This window comes from Dunckerocampus dactyliophorus, chromosome 12 (assembly GCF_027744805.1).
Source record: "Dunckerocampus dactyliophorus isolate RoL2022-P2 chromosome 12, RoL_Ddac_1.1, whole genome shotgun sequence".
Lineage (NCBI taxonomy): Eukaryota > Metazoa > Chordata > Actinopteri > Syngnathiformes > Syngnathidae > Dunckerocampus > Dunckerocampus dactyliophorus.
The window spans coordinates 27099423-27126099 of NC_072830.1; the positions used below are offsets into that span (position 1 = coordinate 27099423).

At 43.2% G+C, this 26677-nt stretch overlaps 1 protein-coding gene across 2 annotated transcripts in view; it reads right to left on the reverse strand.

Annotated features, from left to right (window-relative positions):
- Positions 1-1587: 1587 nt before the first annotated feature.
- Positions 1588-26677, reverse strand: part of ankrd13b (ankyrin repeat domain 13B) — a 41601-nt gene continuing 16511 nt past the window's right edge. For both annotated transcript variants that reach the window (XM_054793791.1, XM_054793790.1), the window contains exons 3-16: positions 22500-22635; positions 20579-20703; positions 18207-18252; positions 17938-18081; positions 17056-17296; positions 14022-14088; positions 13319-13400; positions 11874-11938; positions 11592-11728; positions 9750-9907; positions 9405-9593; positions 7454-7617; positions 3935-4011; positions 1588-2412 (exon numbers count right to left, since the gene is read on the reverse strand). In XM_054793791.1, the coding sequence (XP_054649766.1) occupies positions 2211-2412; positions 3935-4011; positions 7454-7617; positions 9405-9593; positions 9750-9907; positions 11592-11728; positions 11874-11938; positions 13319-13400; positions 14022-14088; positions 17056-17296; positions 17938-18081; positions 18207-18252; positions 20579-20703; positions 22500-22635 (1833 nt within the window). In that variant the 3' untranslated portion in view covers positions 1588-2210. The remainder of the gene's footprint in view (positions 2413-3934; positions 4012-7453; positions 7618-9404; positions 9594-9749; positions 9908-11591; positions 11729-11873; positions 11939-13318; positions 13401-14021; positions 14089-17055; positions 17297-17937; positions 18082-18206; positions 18253-20578; positions 20704-22499; positions 22636-26677) is intronic.

Here is a 26677-nt window from a genome sequence, read left to right on the forward strand (position 1 = left end):
AGGAACGTCGGCCTTTGCTGTGTTTTTCTTATTTCTAATTTTGCTGGGTTTTTTCAACTTTCGCCTCAAATAATCTTAAAAAAAATGTATTCTTGTAATATTTTGACTTCATTCCCATAATATTGTAACTAGGGATGTCCGATATTGTCTTTTTTGCCGATAACCGATATGCCGATATTGTCCAACTCTCCATTTCTGATACCGATGTGTGCAACATCGCATATCTCCTGGCGTGAAATGAACACATCTCTGTTGTGTTCGTTTCCCCTCCACACTACAAATTGCATATACACACAAAATTAACATATTCGCACCATCAGACTTTAAAGACATTTCATCTACAGATTGATATTGAAGTGGATTTATATCCTACATACCTGTTATCTTGTTCTGATGCTCCAAAAGGCTTAAAGTTGGACTTAACTTTCAAAGCACTTGTATGAGTTGAGGTGGTCCAACACTCAGTATAAATCCGATCCGAAATTGACGACGAAGAAGTAATCTACCTAGCAACAACAACAACTACCTACGAATGCAAATACACCTGTTATCCTATGAAAAAGCAGCATTTTCACTGACGTCCCCAGGGGCTCTCCTAATCGAACACACACACACACACACACACACACACACACACACACACACACACACACACACTGTCAGATTTGACCGTTGTCTACTTCCGGGGATTGTAACCATCCTACCAGTGAGGATAAGAGGTATAGAAAACAGACAATAGATGGTGGAAGGAGCGAGCTAGCTCGCTACTTACTAGACACCCACGTTCACACGCTTGAGAGGCGGTTTGATGATGTCATCATATACGCACTGGCAAATACGGGAGCCCATTGGCCTATATCGCCTTCATTACAGGGAAAAGTCCAGATACCAATATTGACTGTTATTACATTTTTATGCCAATAGCGGTGTGCCGATATTATCGGACATCCCTAATAATAACTCCCCCCCCCCCCCAACATAATTTTTCAAAAATTACAACTTTATTTTGTTTGGTTTGTTTCTCCTAATATAAAAAAAAAACATTTTTTTCTTTCAACTCAATGCCACTGAAATTACATTATTTTCCCTCACAATATTATGAATTTCTTCTCGTAAAATTGCGGCCTCTTTATTGTTAGATTACAACTTTTTTCTCTTACTATTTGGACTTTATTCTCTTAAAATTCCAGCTATTTTCTTCCATTTCTACGGGTGTTGATGAGACAGCGTGATTATTGCACAGGGGTGCCTTAGGATGGCCACAATAAAAGGCCACTCCAACATGTGCAGTTTTGCTGTATTCTATCGATGAGTTTAGCTGATGAAACATCAAACAATTTGTGTTATATTAATGTCTGGCCATTGTTTTCTCTGAAAAGGCAACATTAGTCATGCAGTTCTCGTAATGTCCAGCGTGAAATTACCAAAATCTGTGCTCCTGCAGTTAAGTTTGTGCCCCAACTTGTCACCTGCACGTGGACTGTACATCCATTCACAGTCGTATCCTGTATGTGTGCGCTAGCCACAGTGTAAATACAGTACATTTGGATTTTTGTGCAATTAAAAACAAAGTTACTAGAAATGAGCAAGTTCATTATTATTATTATTGTTATTATTATTATTATTATTATTACAAACATCATTATGGGTGAAGGGTTTAAACATTCACATGTCTCTTCCATCAGCAGATTTACGCTATTGGAGGCAAAAGTATGATTTCCATGCCGTCACTGCATCAATACAGGAAGTCTCAGGTGTAACACTGAGATTGGACTTGTTCTCGTTCATCCCAAAGGTGTTTGATGCGCTTGTTTTTGCATGTTCTTCCTCACCAAACTGATCCAAACATGTCTTTATGGGCCTTATACATGAAACAAAGATTGCAAATGAAGACTGAGGGGGAAATAAACACCTGGTTGATGCGTTCATTGGTGAAGAAGTGCATCTGGACACTTTTGTCGGTGGTGTGTATTTTAAATCACACTGGAGAGTAAAAGCCACAGCTTGAGTGGCAAATGGGGCGACTGTTAACCCCCTGTACAGAGCTGGTTTGAACCCCCCCTTCAACACACAGAAAAACGTTGTTCAGCAACACCATGAAGGAAGGTGTTACCATCATCATCATCACCGCATGGCAGGGAATGAAAGCACGGCAAATATTCCTTTACAGTGTGCTTGCAAGGGCTTCCAGCCCACCCCCTCATGTCTGCTCACTTCTCCATGAGGGACAGCCGGATGATGTGCTGCAGCTCCTCCTCCTCTTTCTGCCGCCGAAGCTCCGCCTCTTCCTGCTCGCGAGCCGACATCTCCATGGCGATGCGCAGCTGCTCGTCGTAGCTGCAGGGGGTGGCCTGCTTCTTGGAGGGCGTGGAGGAGAGGCTGGAGGGGGAGCGAGGCTTCAGCTGGGGGATCCTGTACAGACGGGACACAAGCGGGGATGACGTGGAAGACAAGTAAAGGCGACGGTAATCCCTCCTTTGTCGCGGTTGATTGGTTCCGGACGTGAATTTCCGTGAAGTAGGATTCCTTTTTTACAAGTGGGATAGTTTCGTAGTTGGAGCGTAGAAAAACCTGTTTACGACCTTCTAAATATGGGTTTTAACATTATTAGAGCCCTCTAGACATGAAATAACACCCCTACAGTCACCTCTGCACTAGAACTTACCCATTTAGGTATTAAATGGCTTATTTTCTGTAGACAGAAAGCCATTTAGGTCCATTGCCGACCGAAATAAGACATAATATAGACTTACACGTTAGCATCAGGAGTAGCTTCAGTGGCTACTCTTTCATCAATGTAACATCACTGCCACCTAGTGACCAGTGTGCAATGCTACATATCAACGACGTGTACAAGTATTTGAATGCGTCTTCTGATGCCTTGTACTTGATTTTTAGTTTTAGTCATTTTCATGCTTGAAAATTCTTGAAATACGTAAAAAATTTGCTTAAATATGCATTTTTTAAAATTATTTTTACTACTAGTAGGCCGCGGTCAACCACGAAACATATTTTAACTCATTCAGAATATGTTTGTATGTTCTGTTTGTGCATTAGGTGGCGCTGCAGGCTCAATGATATGAGCGAGGGGGCAACAGGTAGCTGGCAGGTGTTGACCCAAAGGTCATCCAGGTTTCTGAGCGCTGTGGGTGTGTGTGAATGCTGTTGTCGTGCTATCGCTACAATTACAGCGGGACCTCAGTTTTCACATGAGTCTGCTTTTTACAAAAATGATTGCTAAAAATAAATGTCATGACTATGTGGGTGGGTGGGTGATTTGATTTCATAGAACACGCACAGAATGATGAACAACTCTGCATCTGTCTCCTTTTGTGGTTATTGGATGGGATTGGATGTAGAGTTGCTTAGAAATGTTGACTAAAAAAGTGAGACGTGCACGGACAAGTGTGTGTCAGGAGGGAGGGAAGTGGATGTTCTGTGTGTGTGTGTGTGTGTGTGTGTGTGTGTGTGTGTGTGTGTCCCCATTCACTAGTCTTTAAACAGGGAAGACAGCAAGAGAAAAGATAAGAAGTTAAAGTCAACATCAGCGCGGTCGACTGCAAGCAGGAAGTCATCTCTCGCTCGCTCTCCAAACACGTATATTTGACGGGAGACAAGGAAGCGGGTGAAAAGGAGGACAAGTATACAGGAAGTGAGTCAGGGATGGAAGGAAGGATGAAAAGAAGACAAACAATAGACCAAAGCAGCGACAGGAAGTCGGAGACAATGAGGGCGAGGCAGCAGGATGCATCGTTTTCATCCTGACAGCTGTGAGATTTGCTTTTGCTGCGATCGGCCTTTAGAGGACACGAGCGCCATCTTTTATCTGTTTTTCCCTGATAAGTGCCCTCGCAGAAGACAGAAGGTGTGGAGAATGAAGCGCAAGCGCCAACGCCAGGAGACAACATGTTCACTTGTGTCATCTAAGGCTGACCTCTCCAGGCGGCTTGGGTCACATGACAAGGCATGTGTTCCTGGCTTGCTATTGGTCAGTGCCTCCCAGATGGTCACCTAGAGACACGAGAGGAGGACAGGAAGTCAGGAATACAAACAACAAGAAATACTGAAGCTGCCGGCTGTTCATTCTGTCACTCGAGTTCACTAATTCTCCCACAGTCCGGTTCATTGGAAATGAATCACGCACGTTACGAATGTTAAAACGGTGCAGCGCACCAGTCGTCCTGAAGTAGACTGCGTTCACCTTCAGAGTGTCCACTGAAAAATAGTAGCAGTGCCTCGTAGAGAAACTCCAAATTCAGTATCTCATAAAATGTGCTAAATAGTCAAAAAGTTGTAGTATTAAAATGAATGAATGAATGATGGCTACAGTGTGGCGTTTAGGGGAGCTTGTGAAGCTCGTAAGACGCAATGCAAGTGTAAGCCATTATCTTATTGTTATATATTATTAGCGGTGATGATAAGAATAATCATAAATGCTGTTATTGTAATTCATTTTATGAGCTTTTTGTGTTGCTTTTTGTGTAATACTTGAATACTATATTTGTTTTGTCAATTTATGTATTTCTATTATATGTTGTAAATCTGGGATTGGGTTTGACTTGTTTAACTTCCTTGTTGTTTTCTTTCCTTTTACTAATTCAAGGAAAACTGCACCTTTTTCGCATCCACAATCCTAATGTGGAACATGAACACATATTTCTTTCCCTTTTCTGTGATTCCTCACGAGAGAAAGCGAGTTAGGATGAGCCAGCTAACGTTGGACGTCATGGGAGGTACCTATTTCGACTATGAAGCCCTCTAAAAAAACCTTTTATCGTTTTATACAGTATGCATGCTGTGATCATGCAGTAACAAGTACGCTGATGATCGCATGTAATACTTACAGTCTCTTACCGTACTTGGATGATTTAAAACATTACCACATCTTCTTTCCGAGGCGCATTGGCTTGACATGGGAGCTAACGCTACTTCCATCAACAGCAGCGGCATAGAAACAGCAACGACACTTACAAGGTCCGCTCTCACTGGGATGGTTGTGTCTTCCAGGACAACACCTGTGCTCCAGTCCTCAGGTAAAAAAATGCTGACAGCAAACGAACATCTTGTTTTGTCTTCGTAACGAAATTGAGAGCCAGTAGTATCCACTCTTCCATCTGTCCCGTTGCATTGAGGCGTTGTGAGTGACGCTGAGACTAGCGAGGCGTCGTGTCAGTCCGCCAGATAAATATAGTTGTTCGTGTTAGCTGCTACAATAGCAACATCGCTGCAGCCTGGTTAACATACAGGTCAGTTATGGAAATGGAACACTTTTTTTGTTAGGGCTTTAGCGTCACAATATGTGCCTCCCATGACGTGCAATGTTAGCTGGCTCATACTAACTCGTTTTGTCTCCTGAGAACGCACAGAAAAGAGAGAAATGTGTACAAGGATTGTAAATGATGGGCATCTTTCCAAAAAAAAGTGCAGTTTTCCTTTTAAAATAAAGAAAAAGAAGTCAAAAAGTTGACTATTGTAAACGACTGCTTCACATTCTCATCAACAAATGAACTGCAAAAACCTCCTGAGTCATTGGTTGCTCTCCTAAATCAAACGCCTGGTGCTGATGCACGCTATTCTGATTTATTGCCACACGAATGAGTGGTTAGCATGTTGGCCTCAAAGTCTGTGTGGAGTTTGAGTGGGTTTTCTCCGGGTACTCCGGCTTCTTCCCTCATACCAAAAGCATGCATGTTAGGTTTATTCTAGGTTGTAAATCAGGGGTGGGCAAATTGCGGCCCGTGATTGATAGCCAAAGTTTGATTGTTCATAGTTCATACTGTTGTTGCAACTGGACTACCCGGCATGCCTTGCGGTCGTTTGGCGTTTTATGTTTAGCGCTTAGTTGTTGATTTATGTGATGCGTTAACTTGCTGTTTGATGCCACCTATATTTAGATGGCCAAATTTTTTTACCCAGTGTGGCCCGCGAGTCAAAACCCTGCTCTAAATTGTCCATATGTGTGAATGGTTGTTTGTATATACAGCATGTGTCTGTGGGAAAAGCTCCACCTCACCCGTGACCCTAAAGGGCACAAGATTGAGATGCACCTGTACACTGCCACAGAAATGCACTTTTGCCACAATCATTATTTTAAGTTATTGCTACAGTTAGGCCTGCCACAATAGCAAATTTTGCTGAATGCTAATTGTGCTACAAATTATTGTCGATACTCGATTTTATCGACATCATTTTTTTTAGATCACTTTTTCATTAATTATATGGCATAATAATGCGAGTGCATCATACCAAAAGCAATAAACTTTAATGTTTCAAGAGTATTTAACATTGTAATTGGAATGTCAAGCTTTTAAGTAAAATTGCAGATACGATTGCAATAGCTTTATTCATGTAAGCTATTTTTATATCAAAGTTTTTTGATATTCGCCTATATTCCCGGTTGCCGACTCGACATGTTTCGTCCAGGAGAGGGTCAGTTAGCGTTTGTGAGGACACGCTGCTGTGAATGAGCGGCCCGTTGGGGAAATATTTCCACACGCTCTTCTCGTGCGAGCTCAGCGCACCATGAGAGCAGTCCCCGTACAGTGAGGGGGAACTGCTGCTGTTGCTACGGAGCCGAATATCCAACTGCCGACGTGAAATTAACAACGACCGAGACGAACATTCATGAAAGTAACTTCATTGATGTGCAGAGTGAACCCTCTTGTCATCCAGCGGTAAAGAGAGGAGAGATTAATCGATTTATCAATTATCGTGATAGGCCGAGCTTCACTGGTATTTTTGTGGCTTTAATTACAAAAAAAATGTGACTTTTCAACCTTGATTAAATAATGACAGTGCAAATGGATGTCCATATGGTCCCTAACGGGCCGTCCTGCTCTGAAAAGGGAGTTCAAATGACTTTGCTCATCACTTTGTAAAGTAGTTGACACGAAGCAAAGCTGTCACTTTGCCTCCTCCACATTATCCTCCTGCCTGCAAGGACTTTGAGGATGACCTGCCTCTTCCTACCTATTTTTGTTTGGCCCCGTCTCCCTCTGGAGGGATGCCAAGGACGATCTGGACCAGGAGTGTGGGGATCTCGAAAACGGCGCCCGATCCCGTGTCTTTGCTCACACCATCGCAGCCAATTATTCTCCTCATTGATTTCTCTGTCAAATCGGCTGTTCTTACGCTGACACTCGCCACTTTTTTCCTAAAGCCCTGCTCTGAATTTAGTGCAGTCATTTGTACTGCACGGGCAAACAATGTCAATAAAGTTTTACAAGCTTACCAAAAAGGAGCAAACATAGTTTGTAGCTCACGTACCACAAACGCTGGGGCACCATGATGTGTTCATGTGGACTATAACGCCACAACCACATTCATAATAACAGCGCACTCGAACTTCATGTAACGTCCTGCACAAGCGGGTTTTTGAGATTGCTTTGATGGAAAAGTCACCAAGGGATGGGGGCACGGCTGCCTTTTCAATCTCAGAGGAGCATCGCATCACCTGATCGTATTCCGAGCCGGCTTCGAGCAGACTCTGTTGAATGGCGAACTGCAGCAGGTCCTCTTCCTCCTCCCTCATGCTGTCTCTCTGTTTGCCTCCAAGCATGGTGTATCCAGGCGGGGGCTCAAACACACAGGGGGGGATCTCTCCGACTCGACACGACACTGCGCACACAGGGAAGGCAAAAGGGCGAGAGATGGGAAGATGTGTTATATGTGACACTCCAGTCAAGGTAGGGAGATGAAATAACATGTTTGGAAAGGGGGGGGTTTGACAAAATGTCAGAAAGTCAGGCTTTCTCTTCAAACCTGCATGACTCAGTTTCCCATATGACTATAAGTCCAAACAATCGTACACGATAAAATCCAGCATTTCCAGAGAGGTTTTTAGATGCATTGAACATGAAAGCTCCGCACCGCACAGACGCTGCTGCTTTAAACCACGGCTTTTGGGTTGAAGCTCCAGAGATGGAAAGGATGAATTCTTACACAACATCACACGACGCAAATAAGGACATGTCGACACATCACAACCCCTTGGCTTTTTCAGGACCAAGCTTGTTTTTTAATAGTAATCCAGCTGCCTAAAGCCTACAATTATATGAAGAAGAGTTATCATAAAAATGAAAAGTTACACAGTGGAACCTTGATTAGCACCAATAATACGTTCCAGAAGACGTCTCTGCTTTTTGTTTTGATCACGGCTGCAACATAATCCAAAATGGAGCCAAAGAAAGTTGCATGTACCAGCATTTGATAAAGAAGGTGAGAAACACTGTTGAAATCAAGAAAGAACTCACGGCAAAACACGAAGGTGGTGTCCGTGTGGATCTCGCTGCCACATCATGTCTTTGGCAACAATCACGTCTTCAGTGAAGGTAAAAGGAACCTTAAATGTTCATTTATCCCTTCCATTCGTCAATTGTTTTATGCATTTAAAACTATCATTGTAAAACTATAAAAACAAGTTTTCTGTTAAACTTTTTGAGACTTGTGACGTAATGTTAGTTGTGTGTTAGTAAAAAGATTATTTCACAAAAAAGTTGAAATATTGGGGGAAAAAAAGTCATCGTCTTACGAGGATAAACGCTTAATATTGTGAGCAAAAAGAATGTAACTTTAGTACCATAGAGTTTAAATATTAAAGGAAAAAATACAAATGTCATTTTTTAAAAGCCATAACATTATGAGAAGAAAATTTACAAAGATTATTTAAGAAGAAATTTGAAATATTTTGTAAAATTAAAAAAACAGCAAAAATGAGAAAAAAAGAGTAAAGACCAAAGTTCACACTGATGGGACACTTTTTGACCTAAATCACAAAACTGAGGTGCAGTTTTTTCTGCACCCCAGAAAATAATTTGCATCCCAATTTTCTTCCTACGGGCTTTGCAGGCTGTCTGCGGGTTTAAAAATCCGTGCGCGTCTCTTGAGATTGTCCCCATTTTTGCACATTGGAGCACGTACATCAGGGTGTACGGCCCGCTTTAGCATATGTACACGTGTTGCTTTACGAAATATCCAAGTGTCCCTTGCTTCCTTCCATTTTGCAGCATGTGGCAAAAGTTTGGACACCCCTGCACTAGACCATCACGGACTTGAAAATGATTTGCAATTTATTTTTACCTGCAGCGGGACAAAACCGTCTGTTTCCGAAGCCCACGGCCTTCCGGATAAGCAGCACGAGTACAATAATCTACCGGTCATTTCATAACACGAAGCTTCACTGCATCATTCATTTTTGTGATCTCGCCTGTGATCCTCTCATAGTAGACGTTCGATATTTCACCCGTTCTGCTGCACGTTGTTCTCTGACTGAGTGAATCCTTTGAGAAATGGTGATGTCAGTACGCCTCATTAAAACATTCAGCATTGATCATTTTTGGATGCGGAAAAAACGCTGAATCCTTCACTCAAGCAGTCACCTAGCATAGATTTTCATGTGTCCTTACTGGTGGAACTGGAGCTGGAGACACTGGAGGAGTCACTTCCAGGAGAGGGGGTGTCTGTCCTCAGGGTGTACCTCTGTCCGTCCCCTTCCACCCCGGCTTCGTTGTCGGGGCGTACGCTCGCCCCCTCCTCACAGCCGTTCAGGTTGCTGAAGGTTATTCTGGCGTTGAGAATGTGGTACAGAGGGATCTCTGCGGGAGGTAAAAATGACATTTGATGCATCATCACCTCATGCTCATCCTGTTCCCTCACTTCCTCTTCTTCCATTTACACAGTATGGCTATTAATTAACCTTTCCATCTTCCTTCTACCAGCCATCATTTTAACCCTGCTTCTTCAGTGCTCACCAATCTTGACGGGGAAGCCGGGCGGCAAGCGGAGTGTGATGAAGTCACGCAGTTTGGCAAAAAGAGCGTTGGAAATCGCCATGAGGTCGATGATGGGCGCCACTTGCTCTGCCAGCGAGAGAGGATGGGACTCGCACAGCCACAGCTTTGCCTTGAATCTGGATGCAAGAGACGCTTCTTAATAATGAACTGAGATACCTGATGACACTTTCATATAGACGTAGGTCAGATAGATCTGTTAACAGTGACGGTCGACAAGCCTCATGAATCATTTGGCCAATTGATCCCGACACCGGAGATGAACTGTTAATGAGCGCGGCATTGCAAGCTCATCATGTGATCTCACCTTTAATTAGACGGTGATCAACAGTGAGCTGAATACTAAATATGACAAAAAAGAGGCCATGCCTGGCTCAGTTAAACTATCAGGCCCTCCACCATTCATTTATGCTGTTTGGAAGAATTTTCCCAGAAAAAAAGGGGAAAATAAGAGGAATTGTGATCAAGTCCCGACTACCTACTGTGTGGTTCTTTTATTTTGAAGATCGGACTTACCTGCAACAGGATGTGTTATGAGCGGATTGGAAGCTGTTCTGCTTCGGCAGACCCGGAGAAGATTTTTTTTTTTTTCAGTGAAAGTGAAAATATTGTTAAAATATGCTGGGGCTGCACGGTGGATGAGTGGCTAGCATGTTGCGTGCGTGGGTTTTCTCCAGGTACTCCGGGTTCCTCTCACATTCCAAAAACATGCACGTTCGGTTAATTGGCAACTCTAAATATGAATGTGAGTATGAATGGTTGTTTGTCTATATGTGCCCTGCGATTGGCTGGCGACCAGTCCAGGGTGCACCCCGCCTCTCGCCCGAAGTCAGCAAGGAGGACGAACCCTAACCCAGGATAAGTGGAACAGAAAATGGATGCATAGATTGGTTGAATTTATGATCTAGTTACCCTCGTTTCACTGGGTACCATCCCACCTACACGTATGGATAGGCACAAATTAGCTAAATGATCATTATAACTAGGGATGTCTGTAACCAATATGACGATATTGTCCAACTCTCAAATTCCGATTTCGATATCAACTGATACCGATATGTGTAACATCACATTTTCCCTGAATTAACACATTGGTGACCCACAATATACCCATAATATTTCTCTTGGCGATTAATAACGTATCTTTCTATCTTTCTATCTATTTCGTTTCCGGGCCGTGAGTTTGTTGTAGCCACTTAGCTATTGCTAAAGAGTTGCTGCTCGTTGTTAAGTTGAGTGGAGAGTAAACTGATTGGTGCCGCCTACCTCGACGCCTGTCTCGTTGTGAATCGCATCTTCACATTTGGTGACCCTCGACGTGGGTAAAAATGTCGACCGACAACAGTGACAGCGAGACCGTGCCGGCGTCGCTACAAGCTAACGAGTTAGCGCCCGTGGTTTCAACACATTGAAGCCCAGTTCTGACTGCGATGAATAACACTGGACGTCACAAAGTATTTCCATGTACATGACGACGGCAAGTACGGGAGCCCATAGGCCTATACAGTTTATACAGCAGTTTTTTATTATACCCGATATTATTAACCGATATTGCCAGTATCGGGCCGATAATATCGGAGGGCCGATATTATGGGACATCCCTAATTCTGACTTTTTTACACCATTCATCACAGCAAACAGACACATTTGCCGATGCCTTGCAGGTTATCAAGGCAAAGAAATGCAATAAACGCAGGAGAAGGTCCCACTGTTTTTGGTTTCGTCAGTTTGACAACCACTCGGCAGTGACTTTAGAGGGCAAGGTCATGTATGCATGGCTGCCTCTGTCTGTTGCTGCCTCACCTCTGGGTCTTAGTGGTGAGTTGGCACGGGTGGCCAATGTCCCTCAGAGTTGGTGATGGGCCGGGGTTGAAGTATTCTTCAGCTGTCAGTGCTGATGGGTTGGTCACTGCAGGACTTGACATCTGGGTGACAAGGGCCTGTAGAGCAATGGCACAAACTGGAAATACTCTAAATACTTCTTAGACTAAAACAGAGCACAAATCGTTTTTGATTCTAAAGCAAATATGATTAGATTGGTACATTCAAATGAATCAAATTCTAATGGACTAATGGACAACCCACCCCATTGTTCAGGCCCACGTGTTGCTCTGCAATGCCGAGGAAGTTCTGCAGGGGAGTCTTCCCACCTGCTCGGACACACACAGCAGCTAAAATTACTTAAAAAAACACAATTGTCACAATACCATGAAGAGACAGTAATGTTACTTCAACATTTCCTGTTTTATCATGAAGACAGTGTGAGCCTGGAACAACTTAACTCACTTTACATGACTTCCTGTGTTTTCAAATGAGAACTTGAAAGTCAACCAGTGTCACAGAATGGATTGTGTTCAACTTTGGAGGCTACTTGAGGTTCACATTTTAGATTCAGCGCACAGTCACGGTCCAGGCACAGTCAATGCCTGTTAATTCTGCTTAATTTTGGGATCAGAGTCCAACAAAACCAGTCAAAGTCAATACAGCCAAGCCTCGGTTTTCATATGCCCCGGTTTTTATCTGATTCGATTTTCGTACGGTATTGCATGTCACGAAGTATTCTGTTTGCCCTACCCTGGAGTGGAATCAGGTGCCCAAACAACGCATCAGGGCGATGCCATTGAATGAAGGTGAGCATGGGTTCGTCTCAAACATGACATAGCATTTAAAACTGCTGTCCTTGTGAGCAACAACTCTATGCAAAGCCCACTCCATGAGTGTCTTTAAAGGGGACGTATTATACTCATTTTCCAACCTTTGTATGGAATTCTGGACTCCTATAGAGCAGCTGCACAGAGAGCTTTCTAGATCTTCCAGACTCTGCGCGTCTTCCTGCGGTGTTTCCTGCCTCCCGCCCAAACGGTCTGTGTAGTGTACTCTACCCCCTGCCCTGCTCCAGGCACGTCTCCCGCCGCGCCCACTCCGCTGTGATTGGTCCCACTCCCAAGCGCTCCCGAGGACTTCCGGACATCTGCCGAACCCCTTTTATACGATTACTTACACAAAATAAACACAGTTAGGACACTGATAAATTGTTACTTCCAGGTTGCTCTCCTGAGTCTTCAACACGACCAAGTAACGTCGGAAAGGCGTCGGGCTTCAGCAACAGTTTGTGGATAGTCCAGTTTCGTATTGGCCCATGTTCCCAAAACAGTCCCGTGTGAAATGCCGTTGACAGATGAGCATATTTTTCTCTTGCTGGCAACTCCAACCACTTCTGCCTGATGCTTGCCTCTTCAGGGAGCCATACGTGCTAACGCACTAAACAGAGCAGAGCGAAGCAGAGCGGGGGGAGGGCGTTTCTGCAGTGTTTGCCTGGACATGCCCATAGAAGGAAGTCCGGGTTGCAATGACGTGAATGGAACTCCCAAACTGCTTTCAGGTCTCACTTCCAAATGCGCAAGCCTCATTATCTGACGCGTTGGCACCGTTTAACACGAGAACACAACACTGTAACAACATTTACAGGTCAGAAGAGGGGAAAAGCATAATAGGTCCCCTTTAAGAATATTACATTAACAGTGACATACCCTTAATCTTGTTCTTGTTCTGGTCTGACAAATGGTCTGTTCTGGTCCTGGTGATAAGCTCTACATTTGAGGCAGCATACACCTAAAAAGAAAAGAAAAGCTGAGAATTATGATGATGAGAAAGCAATGTACCAAATGATGTGGCTTGGAGCGATAAATAACCACTCATTTTTATCACCATCATAAAAAGGTACAAAACATTCACCCCGCAACAACATACAGAGCAGTACACAATCCATCACACGATGATGGTCTCTCGGAGATCTACGCTCCAAGAGACGGAAAGAAGCCAAAATAGTCACCAGGTGAGAACAAAGCAGGTCAGCTGAGCTTGTCTGTTTATGTTTCCCATCTTAACTCCGGATCAGTGATGTAGAAAACAGCATCGTAACTGCTGAGGCTGTCTGAATTGCTTCTAAACCACTCGTGATAGACGGTGCTCCATCTCTGACGCTTGTCTCAGATCGATCCCTCGTGGCGCTTCGGAAAACAAATGGGGTCGAGGACATTTATGTTGTTTGTCCTCGTCACAGAGAAACTCGGGACAGATAGTTTGGGGCACTGCTGACACATTCTGAAGATCATTCGAGGGTCGTTTAAAAATGAGGCTCGCAGAGTTAAAAATAACTTTCTGAAAGCACGCTTGCGTTGAAGTGTCGGGAAATATCCAAGTGAGTTTTGCTAATAATCTGGACAGTCTTACCTTGGCTTCATATCCATTCACCGTCTCAGTCTTCTCGCTCCTCCAGCCCAGTATCCCTGTCTTATTCCTGCAGAGAGGATTCAACGGTACATCACATCGATAAATTCACAGCCACACTGACATTTACCTAAAAAAACCCCAAAAATCTAAAGGTTGCCACATCAGAGATGCAATTGTATCTTCTCAGATCCTTGTCTTGTATGAAATCACACTGCTCAACCTGTTGGTCCTGATGGTGCATTTGTGGTCAAAAGCCCCCGCGGGTATGTAGGGCCCCTCCATGTGCATTGCTGCCGCGAGGCACGGAGCACCAAGTCGACCCGAGGCAGGAGAGGAAAAAAAGGCTGGTAATGTGACGCCGCACCATGCCACAATGATTGACAGCACGCAGCAAAAATAACAGAATCCACCTTCATGACTCTCAGTCGCTGGTGGTGTAATGGTCCAGCTGCTGCCTTTTAAGGCAGAGGGCATGAGTTCGATCCGATTTTGTTTGTTTGTTTGTTTGCTCTTTTGCACTAAAACAATTTATTGAATTGAAATTAATTTATTGAAATTTCCCACGTCTTACTCCAAAACAGTCGAACTAAATTCATGTTCAAATCAAATAGTATAAAATAGCTTTTAATGAGTCAGTTAGGACCTGCAGATGTGGTGACCACAGCTACCTATGGGGGGTTCAATGTATTTTATTTTTATTTTTTTTGGTTAGAGCCTCATTTTGCCAGGGGCGACCCTGGTTTACGTACTCATCGCGGGTTTAAGTACACACTTGACAAAAAGTTACATTTCACCTAACTTACACGTGTCTATTCTAGGGATGTCGGATAGTGTTTTTTTGCAGATAACCGATATGCCGATATTGGCCAACTCAATTTTCGACACCGATATATACCGATACCGATATGTGTACCATCACGTATCTCCTGTCGTGGAAGGACTGGACTGGACAGTACTGAACGTATTACCTTATGTATTATTGTTACTATGTATTATTATTATTGATTATGTACTGTATTATTGCACCACAGATTTGATGTGATCGGTTCTGTATTTATTTATTTAGATATTATTCTATTTATTTTATTATATCTACCTATGTAGCTACCTACCTACCTACCTACCTATCAACCTTTTTCCAACTGTCAATTACCAATATGTGCAACATATCTCCTGCCGTGGAATTAACACCGCCACCACGAGTGGCTGCCTTTCAAGCAGCTCTGTTTGTTTATTCAAGCACATTTTTACGTGCCATGAGAGAGGGAGAGATGTCCCGCATTGGTGTGATTCCCTGTCTACCCACTGATATCGAGGCGGCAGAGCCGGGGCTAAGATAAAAGTCAGGCGTCTAGCAAGGAAGTGGAGATTCAAGGGTTCGGTACTTCCTGTTATCTCGGGAAACGTGAATTCACTACTGAGCAAGATCGACAAGCTGGCTAACAGCTAGCGTCCCAGATGCTAACGGACATCCCTCCTGTATTCATCTCAAGTCTTTTGCCTTAACCTCTTTTCATTGCAGTCACAAGTGGTCTGGGTTTTGTCAAGAAATGAGTGCCGTGAAGCAGCGGACTTCAGTACAGGAAGTGCTAAGTGAGCTGTAATAAATTGCTTTAGTGTCGAGGGAGATTAGGCTGATAAAGTTCATTTATTATCTCCTCTTTTTCATTAGAGTCTAGAGTCTCCAGATTTTGAGACTCGAGTGTTTCACCAATTGAAGGTTTCATTCAACTTTGAGACTCCTGCTGAACTGACGTCTTACCTTGTCCGTGTTTTAGCTTCATGCTTCCTTTTTAGTGTGTAACTGGGCCGAATCAGCCGATAAATAATATTTCCTATAAAGCGGCAGTAAGAAACCTCTAAATTGCGATCCTCGGGTAACGAATGAGTTCCCTATTCTCTGACACATTGCAAGTCGAATTTGAGTGCAAGTCGGAACGTAAATGAAACCTGACGCTGCACACAGACCACATGAGGCACATCACATGCAGCAATAAAAACACAAAAGACAGGAATGAAATGAAACAGCAATAAAAAAAAGAACAAAAATCACTACGTTGCTTAGTTGTTGCTGTTGCTTTCATAGGAGCAGAGCCTTTAACACAGGGGTTCTCAACCGGTTTGGCTGGTTTCATCCAAAATGTGGAAGGTCTTCAAATCAAACTTCTCAAATATCATATACTTATTTTAAAAAATAAATAAATAAATGAAAGACATTAAAGTGCAGTTGGAATTTGAGGTAGTGCAAAATAACACCGTGTGCCATCCACAGACTCAATTTATACTTCAGATGAAGTATAAGTCCATCCATCTTCTATGCCGCTTATCCGTATGCTGGAACCTATCCCAGATGACTTCGGGCGAGAGGCGAGGTACACCCTGGACTGGTCACCAGTCAATCGCAGTGAAGTATAAGCACAGTTCAAAAAGATTTACATGTACAAATTTTATTTTGTGTATATGTAGAGTGTGTATGTATATATAGATATACATATATATATATATATAGAGAGAGAGAGAGAGCGAGAGATTATATATGTATATATATATATATATATATATATATATATATATATATATATATATATATATATAGATATATATATATATATATAGATATATATACATATATATGCGTGCAGAGCAGACAGTTGAGTTTGCTGATGTTGTTTTGGCGTGGATGCGGCCGACAGTAACTTGTTTTGTTTTTGCAATAACGAGGTTGTTGATCGAACACTTCCTCGTCATCCTGACAACATCCGCGTAGACGTTTACAACCTTTGTCCTTAATGATGGTCGTGACAGTTGAGTGTTGAGTCGTGTAGCTACACGTGATCCGCACATACTCTAGTCTCCCTCCGTAACTCGGACCATAATTAAGCGTTTCATTAATTAGTGGGTGCGGGTTAGTAAAGCTGGTCAACCGAGGACCACGAGCATCCTGAGTGCGAATGTGTGTGTCCAGTTTCCAAGTCTCTCTATTTGACTATAAAATGACAAGTTCTGCATTAGTTGGAAATGCACTCCGTCTGACCTCTCAAAAGCGACGTTGCGAGTGTCCAGCTGAGTGGTCACCACCGGGGCAGACAGTCTTCCCGCCACCTGCTCATCGCTGGGCTGGACTCCCCCCAGTAGCCCCAGACCGGCAGCTGTACTGCTGCAGGCACCGCTTTTCCCCCAGCCAGGTGAAAGCGCTGTGAGGGACGAGACGCACAAGGTCTCACAGAACACCAGCTGCCTGTCATGGTCGACCTCCATCACCTCTGCGTTGGAGTCTGGGAGATGAGATCAGGGTGCAGAGGACAGTGAGGACAAGGTACAAGAAGATGTCGCGAGTAAAATGAGAATGGTGCACAAATGCAGCGATTGAGATATAGAAAATATGACTAAAGATGTAAAACAGGCTGAGGGAAGCTTCACAGCCCCATGCTAGTCCAGGGAAAGGTCGGTACATGAAAAGAATTTTATCACATGAGAGAAGAACAAAGATAAAACATAAAATGAGAACCTGCCGGAGCTTTGGCAGAATAGTGAGTACGAAAAGTGAAAAGATAAAAAAAGAAGGGAATAAGCATCATCGTGAAAAAATACAGACACAGTCCAGTGGCGGAGCGACGTCACTCTCCAGCCACTCCACAAGCCATCTGGACATTTCAGCTATCAACTTATTGCCACCTCTGTGTGAGTAATGGTCTCACCTTGGCCACCCCAATCAAAAATGTCTGGCTCCGCCATTGACGGTCACACTGCAATGCTGTGGCAATGCCTTCACTTCGCACTTTCCAGAATACCAGAATTGCATTCACATGTGAGAACATCGGCTTATTTGGTCCATGATTACACTGTCAAATTTGGAACTAGCTTCCTCAAACATAAGGGTGGGCTTTCAGAAGGAAGGCGGCATTAAAGTTCGGACCTTGTCCCCTGAAAATGAAGCTCCGGTTTCCTCTCTGCCAGGTCATCTGCTCAAATCCGGTCAGGGTAGTGTCAACGCGGAGACACTGTCCACTCTTCCAAACCCTGTAGGTGTCGCTGGGGCAGATGCGAGACACGAGGGGCACTAAGGACAAATGAAAATTGCACTTGAATTGTGAATGTGGACTGCACTTCTATACAGTGGCTAGACAGACGGGCGGATGGGCAAACAGACAGATAGATGGGCCGCTTCGGTGACTGTGCACTCACCCCAGCTGGTAAACTCCCATTTCATCTCCACATAGAAGTCCTGGGCCTGCAGAGAGAAGACGATGCCGCCATTGGCAAAAACAAAGCCATTGATAAAAAGATGGAGTTGGCACAACAATGGCTTTAAATACGGTGAATAAACACAATGGAGAGAAAAAGATGGAGAGCAAATAAATAGGACAATGCCTGCCAAAGGTGGCGAGGCTGGCAGAGGGAGCTGTTTGTGTATTATGTGCATTTAATAATAGCCCGTGATGGACAGTGAATGATGTGGGTGAGAGCAGCAGAGGCGGAACGCTGCCTTATAAGCGTGACATTTGCAAGTGTGTGCTTGAGTGCATGTTGTGTAAGTTTGAGGGGTTTGTGTCGGCCATGGCAGTGGAAACGCGTGTAGACACCTGGGACTGTTCCACAAGTAGATAAAGCCTGGATGCCAAGGCACGGCTGCATGACGGCTATAATACCCGTGTATCCTGGACATACTATATATTATATCGTATGCTTTGTTTTGGTTTGCCAAGGCTGAAAAGCTTGTAGTACATAAGTCACAAGAGCACAAAAGCCTTACTAATTCATGACATATGAAGTACTGTATGAACATCTTGGGCCATCGTGACACACGTTCTCCGAACCTGCACAGATCCTCACAAGGATCTTCTACTCAATGTATGTTTTGAAATTGTTAGTTGTGTCACGTGAATGGAAATTCCATGCTTGTAATTGTGACATTATTGAGGTATAGTGACGATAAAATGAATCTTGGGTAACGTTTGGTCTTTTCTTGATTGATGATTCAATCCTGGACATGGGCAAAAAAACCCGATGGTTTAATTAAGTGATATTAACTGCAATTGCATCCTGTAAAATGATTTGCAGTGGACGTCATTATCGACGTGCTTCGCAAAATACACACTTCCTGCTACGAGGATAACATTGACGAAGTACGGGATCTTATACATCCAATAACAACGATTGCCTTTCGTGTCTGCCGCCATCACGGGCGTTAATTAGCACGGAAAGTCCCTTGAACGCCTTCTGTTTTGCTTTTAATACCACACACCAGCTGCAAAGCAAGAAGTTACGCTACAGTTGTGGGGCCAAATTACCGTACGCCACGTGAATAAAACATGATTAAGTATTGATGTATTAATGTATTGATATCTTGCAACCATTGTTATTGCTGACACATGTTTCAGTGAGCGGGAGGTTTTATTTGCCACTATTTCTTCACTTTTCATGAACTTAACATTGTGCATTTTGCATGAACTTCCCGATCAAGTATACTTAGTGATGAACCACTGCTGACATTTTTCTAAATGTAAAGAATATTAAATAATTGTACATTTTAAGGAAGCTACCTGTCTAAAACGTCATAGTGGCAGCGTTGCAGAGTAAAAATCCTGACATAAAGGACTGCAAATGTGTATAAAACACAGTTAAACATTGGCAAAAAGAAGATCAGCTGGTGGGGAGGGGAAGAAAGATGCAAGAAAACATACCAGAAGAACAAGGGGATCACAGCAGAGAAAGAAATCTGTTCCGTGTTCAAGTCTACAGACCCAGAAGGAGAGGATGGATGGATGCCAGAATGACAGAAATGTGTGAACGTTCTGGATAAAGTCGATGATATTCCCCTTTTTACACAGCGGCTGACCACCACCTGTTAGGATCACATGGCCACTGCTTTCTTAACTCAGTAGCCTACGGTACCCAAATGGCATGACTCTGTTCATGTAACCCGGGGCGTGTGGTCCAACTATCGCGGGATCGCACTCGTCAATACTTCAGGGGTTCTGGAGAGGAGGATCCGCCGGATAGTAGGAGGAGCAGTGTGGTTTTCGTCCTGGTCGTGGAAGTGTGGACCAGCTCTACGCTCGGCAGGGTCCTTGAGGGTGCACGGGAGTTTGCCCATCCAGTCTGCAAGTGTTTTGTGGACTTGGAGAAGGCATTTGACCGTGTTCCTCAAGGAATTCTGTGGGGAGGACTCCGGCAATACGAAGTACCAGACAACCGAATTCAGGCTGTTCGTAATTGCTGTGTGTGCATCATACAAACAAATAAGTAAGTTTGATGATTATTTTGTACATTAAGAGTCTTTAATCTTGAAGATTTCATTTATAACGGTGTTCCAATCCTCGCACGGTGCAGCTCCCAGTCTCATAAGTTATTTATACTTTCAAAAAAAGCTAAGAATAGCCAATGTAATCAGAAAATAGATATGTAATACTAAAATAAATGTATTATTCAAATGTGTGCATCATCACTTGCACACTCCTCATGTGCTTTTAAACGTTTTTCCGTGTGAGTTAAGGGGTTTGTGTGTTTTGGAGTCAATGTCTGGGTGAAACGTGCATGCTTGTGTGAAATCCCACTTGGCGCAGTCGTTCCAACAGGACGGGGATGCCCGCTAGTCTCTTGGCAGTCCTCTGGTAGTCACGGTAACGCAGCACCAGACGCACCAGCTCCGGATCTCTGGTACTGACGGCCTCCTGAAGAACTGGGAGAGAGAAAAGAACGGGTAACGTAGAGCCAGTCGCTCAGGCCTCATTTAAAATTGATGTGCATGAGCAATTTAAGGCGGCTGTCAGAAACTGAAGTAGGTCGAAGGGAAACCTGCTGTGATAAATGTGTGCATTGTTGGTCACCAGTCATCTGGAAACCACTTTCCTGCTAATCTTACAGGCTGTTTTACAGCTAAAATAATTATAAAGCCATTATCTTGACCATACAAGTTCTCATTAAATATGTTTATATCCAGTGGTGTGAGATTTATCAGTCTGGAAAAGGATATAAAGCCATTTCAAAAGCTTTGGGACTCCAGCGAACCACAGTGACAGCGCAGCGACGACTCATCCAAGAGGTCACAAAAGACCCCACAACAACATCCAAAGAACTGCAGGCCTCACTTGCCTCAGTTAACGTCAGTGTTGATGACTCCACCATAAGAAAGGCACTGGGCAAAAACAGCCTGCATGGCAGAGTTCCAAGACGAAAACCACTGCTGAACAAAAATAACATTAAGGCTCGTCTCAATTTTGCCAAAAAACCTCTTGATGATCCCCAAGACCTTTGGGAAAATACTCTGTGGTCTGCCGAGACAAAAGTTTTACTTTTTGGAAGGTGTGTGTCCCATCACATCAGGCGTAAAAGTAATGCCGCATTTCAGAAAAAGAACATCATACCAACAGTAAAATGTGGTGGTGGTAGTGTGATGGTCTGGGGCCATTTTGCTGCTTCAGGACCAGGAAGATTTGCTGTGATAAATGGAACCATGAATTCTGCTATATACCAAAAAATCCTGAAGGAAAATGTCCGACCATCTGTTGGTGACCTCAAGCTGAAACCAGCAGTACAACGATCCAAAACAACAGCAAGTCCACCTCTGAATGGCTGAAGATAAACACAATGTAGACTTTGGAGTGGCCGACAAAGTCTTCATTTTGTCAAAGTCCTGACCTGAACCCTTTTGAGATGCTGTGACATGACCTTAAAAAGGCGCTTCATGCTCAAAAATTCTCCAATGCGGCTGAATTACAACAATTTTTCAAAGATGAGCGGGCCAAAGTTACTGTAAACGACTCCTTGCAAGTTATCGCAAACACTTGATTGCAGTTGTTGCTGCTAAGGGCCCTAAGGGGGGCCCAACCTTTATTAGGTGTCGGGGGCAATCACTTTTTCACTCAGGGCCATGTAGGTTTGAATTTTTTTCTCCCTTAATAATAAAAAATTTCATTTAAAAACTGTATTTTGTGTTTAGTTGTGTTGTCATTGACTAATATTTACATTTGTTTGATGATCTGAAACATTTAAGTGTGACAAACATGCAAAAAATCTGGAAGGGGGCAAACACAGGACGCAGCCAAACTATGCAAAAAGTGAGACTTACAGTCTGGAAAATACAGTAATAGTAAAGAAAATGAAGGCTTGCTGGTGGCGAATTGGCAGCCACGTTTCCATCAGACTACCCTGGGGCAGCTGTGACTACAGATGTAGATTACCACCAGTGTGTGACTGATGAGTGAATGAATACAGTAATGGGTTCACTTCATTGTGAAGCGCTTTGGTTACCTTGAAAAGTGCTTTAAAATGTAATCCATTATTATTATTATTATTATTATTATATTGATTATCACTTAATAGCTATATTGACAATGCCAACAATAATGATCTCACATTATAATAACAGTGAACAAGATAGTGCTTGGGTGGGGCATGATACTCCTTGTTAGCTTTTGAGGACTCTACGCCGGTATTAAATCACGCACGTATCATCAATAAATAACACACACTCACCAGTCCAGCCGTTGCGGTTCTCCTTGCTGACATCCGCTCCATGCTCTAACAGGACTCTGGCACAGTCCAGGTGGCCCAGTGTGACAGCAAGGTGCAGAGGAGTCCTACCACGAGGGTCCAGAGACTCTACATCAGTCTGGGTGGAAAAACAAAACAAGAGTTAAATGATGATGTGATACAGTATGACACACTGTACGATATCAGACGATATTTGGATTCATCATAGTGTGGCTGCCAACGGTACGTGACAAGGAGAGGCAAAAATAAAAGAAACTTGGCAGCAGAGAGACGGGGGGGGGGGGGGGGGGGGGGGATGACGGTGACAGGTGCTAATTGATCTGTCGGCACTCCAGCGTTGCTGCTCGCTACGCTGCTGCAGCATCTCGCTTATTTTGGGGCTGTAATTGAATGAAACAACGTACCTCTCATCCAAATCAGAGCATGGTTTATATTTTTCTCTTAAAACACAGCAAAAGAGCATTACAAGCTGAAACAACCTAATAATTATACACTACAAAAGTCACGTTTTCCCATAGTCCAAGCCTGCTATATTTAGTTTCATGTCAATCTGACCGCATCTGCTACTCTCATCACATCATCCACTTTTAAACACTATTTAAAGGCTCTTTAAATCTTATATTTATAACAAAACACAATGAAGTCGGCACAAAATGAACTATATAACCAATGAATAGTATCAATGATTCAAGAGGGAGAGGACATCTGACATTGTGTACATCATGCAATGCACTGTAGGTTAATATACTGTATGCTAATCTATCTGAACTTTGTTAACCTACTTATAGGTGGCAAACTGTATTAGTGTAATCATTTGTAAAATAATTGGCCTTTTGCCTCAGATTATCATACACAGAGTATCTATTTCATATGGTACTTTACTGCTGTTTTTATTCGGAATGTATTATTCTATTTTAGTTATACCTGTTTACTCGGTGTGCTGTATCTCATTATTCACTTTTGTTTTTAGAATATGCAGTAAAAAAACAAGCTGCCGTCGAAAATGACCCCCCAAGCCGCACTTCATTGTGAGGGGAACTCGGATGTATTTGCTTATTTAATACATTGTACTGTTTCATCGGTGAATGCGGTCTATTATTAGTCAAAATTATGCATATTTAAGCAAATTTTATGTTTTAGTTTTTTTTTTGCCTAAATTAAGTATTTTTAATCATAAAAATGGCTAAATTAACTAAAACCCAAAAGTAAGGCATTCAGAAGACACATTCTAAGATTGTGATGTGTGATATTCTGCATTGGTCAGTAGGTGTCAATAATGTTCCATTGATGAGACAATACTGTTGTACTGTACTGGAAGTGAAAGTGAAAGAAGGAACAAGAACCAATGATATATTACGTCCAATGTATGCCTTATATGACTTATTTGCTCTTATTATGACTACTATATTGGTAAAATGGGTGTAAAGGTCACCATAGGGGTGTTATTTCATGTACAGAGGGATCTAATAATGTTAAAAAACATATTTAGAAGGTCGTAAACTCTAACTGGATTTATAAATAAGGAATCCTACCTTGCGGAAATTCACTTATCACTGGGATTACAAGGGATTACTACTGATATAAACAAGTATTGAGACATCTGCGCCAATCAATCGGGGCTTGGTTCCTCCTGAATTTTAATTTGTCATCTTACATTTTTACTGTATCCTTCCAACAGTTCGGGGAAGGCAATTATCTGTTCCCAGTGCAAAAAGCAAAGTCTATAAAGGCAAGATTGCATGAGTTTGGTGTGGAAGTGCCCTGACCTCATCCAATACCTCTGGGATGAAGGGACTGTGAGTTAACATCAGTGACCTCTGACCTAACGTATGCTCTTCTGAATGAGCACAAAGCCCCACAGACACACTATAGAAGTGTGGAAGCTGTTACAGCCGCAAAGACAAAGGAAGTGGATACATGTACTGTTTGTTCTTCCACTGGGCTACATACTAATTCCCTGGAGGTCAAACGTGTCGATACTTTGGTCCGCATTCAGCGCTGGGAGGGACGGAGGCCAAGTAAGGAGTGTCCTTATACAGGTGGTCTTCGGGGGCGTTCTGAGTTTTGCCGTTCCGTTGTTACGTTTGCTCTCCGGTTAATTGAAAACCTCATTTTGGTCGATAACCACAAGACTCACTCGAGAACTAATTACTGACTGGTGCGCCACGGAAGACCTACCTCTATTGTGGTCGTTCCAAAATAATTCATAAATGGTCGCTGTTGTGTTGTTGACTATGGCCGATTAAGTGAATGATTAAGTTATATGTAGTCTTCCGGTCACTATTGTTACATTGGTGTGACATGACATCAGACTACATTATTTTCACACTGCATGGAGCCAGCCACGGCATGTCCGACAAAAGAAAGTTCTCCTCCCATTCCATGCGGAAGTGGTACATATTTGGCTTCTTACTTTGTCCTTCCGTTTGAAACACTTTCATAAGGTTAGAATCGGTAAATTGGAGAGGCTGACAAGTTAGCTCGGTAGCTTGCTATGCTAGTAGCAGCCGTCTTTGCAGTGATCCTGTAGCCTGCCCAATGTGGTGTAAACAAAGAATAATAGGTGTGTAAAGGTGACTATGGGGGTTTTATTTCTACAGAGCTCTAATAATGTAAAAAAAAAAAAAAACGTATTTAGAAAGTCCTAAACAGGTTTTTTATGCTCTAACTGCAAAAGGAACATTCCGTTTATTAATATTGAATCCGACTTCGCAGAAACTCACTTATCCCAGTCAGGTCTGGAGCCAATTAACCACGATAAACGAGGGACGACTGTACACTATGTGCGGCTCACATGAGCCGCACTGCTACTGACACTGGACTGTGAGGATAAAGATCGTATTTTCATGACTCCTTGGACCTTGCTAGGGTTGAAAAAATGATAAAACCCACATGCAGGCATAAGTAGGTGCCTAACAAGGTGTTTTGTTCAACATAACTTAGTGCAGCCTATCTATTTGATAACCATCTATTGTAGTCACTCTGCACTTAAGAGGCCGCCTTGGAGACATTGCAAGAGATAACAGGCAAACCCAAAGGGAGAAAATGTGGATGACATGCCACCGCAAGTGATGGAAAAAAGAGAAATTGGGAGGGGTGGAGATCTGCAAAGTAGAGCATGCAGCGGGCGGGGATGTGAGCTGAAGGAGAGAACAACAAGAGAGGCTCCCTCAGGTGCTGATGCCGACTGGGGAATAGGCAGAAGAACCGCCGTTGCATTGCAGAAGAAACAACACACACGTCATTTTGTTCATGTGTGTGTGTGTGTGTGTGCTGTGCGATATGCAAATGAAGCCACTTCTCTGCGCATGCACGTGTGACACAAGTTGTCTGTTGTCTCTCCCTAAGGACACGGTGGAGAATTATACAAGCCAAACCTTCCGTCGGGTTCCATTGTTTAACAGTGCAGCTAGCAAGACCGAGCATCGATATGGTGTTTGTGGCGGGAGACTCCTGACCCACTCTTGTTGGGACACCTGCGCCAATAAAAATGTATACGCAAATCAGAGAACAGAAAAAAAGCTTTGACTTGACTTAGCTTTCATTCTTGCATTTTTACACGGCGCACGCGTCTCCCAGCCAACAATCCATTCAGTGCGCTCCTCCTAAGCGGCTGTGTTTAATGCTGGTGATTATCAGTTTAAGCCTATTTTACAGCTGTACTCCATTTCAATGACTATGGACACCAGAGCTGAGAGTGAAGGGCTGAGATGGAGAGACGCAAGAGGAGCCGGAGGGGTAACGCAAGCGTAAACAGCAGCGGTCCCCAACCTTTTTTGACCCATGGACCGGCTTGTGTTTGGTATAGTAGTCTATCTGCCAATCAGGTCTGCTTACTTCCAGTAAATGCCTTTCGGACAAATAATACATAATATAATTCTATTGGCACTAAAAAAAAATAAATTAGAAAAAAAAGTTGGTGTGCTGAGTGCTACCAGTCGACCGGCCGGTGACTGCAGCAAAAGGGAGAGAAAGCGAAACATCAAATGAACTGAAGCTGCCTTTATTGTTGGTTCTATTTCTCTGGCTTGCTCATAGAACGAAAAAACCCCCACAAAGGCTCAGGAAATAAATGTCATCCCGTTGTATATTTATCCCAGACAGAATTATTTGCAGCATCAACTGATTAAATGAGGCAGATTTAGGCTTGAAACAGCCTT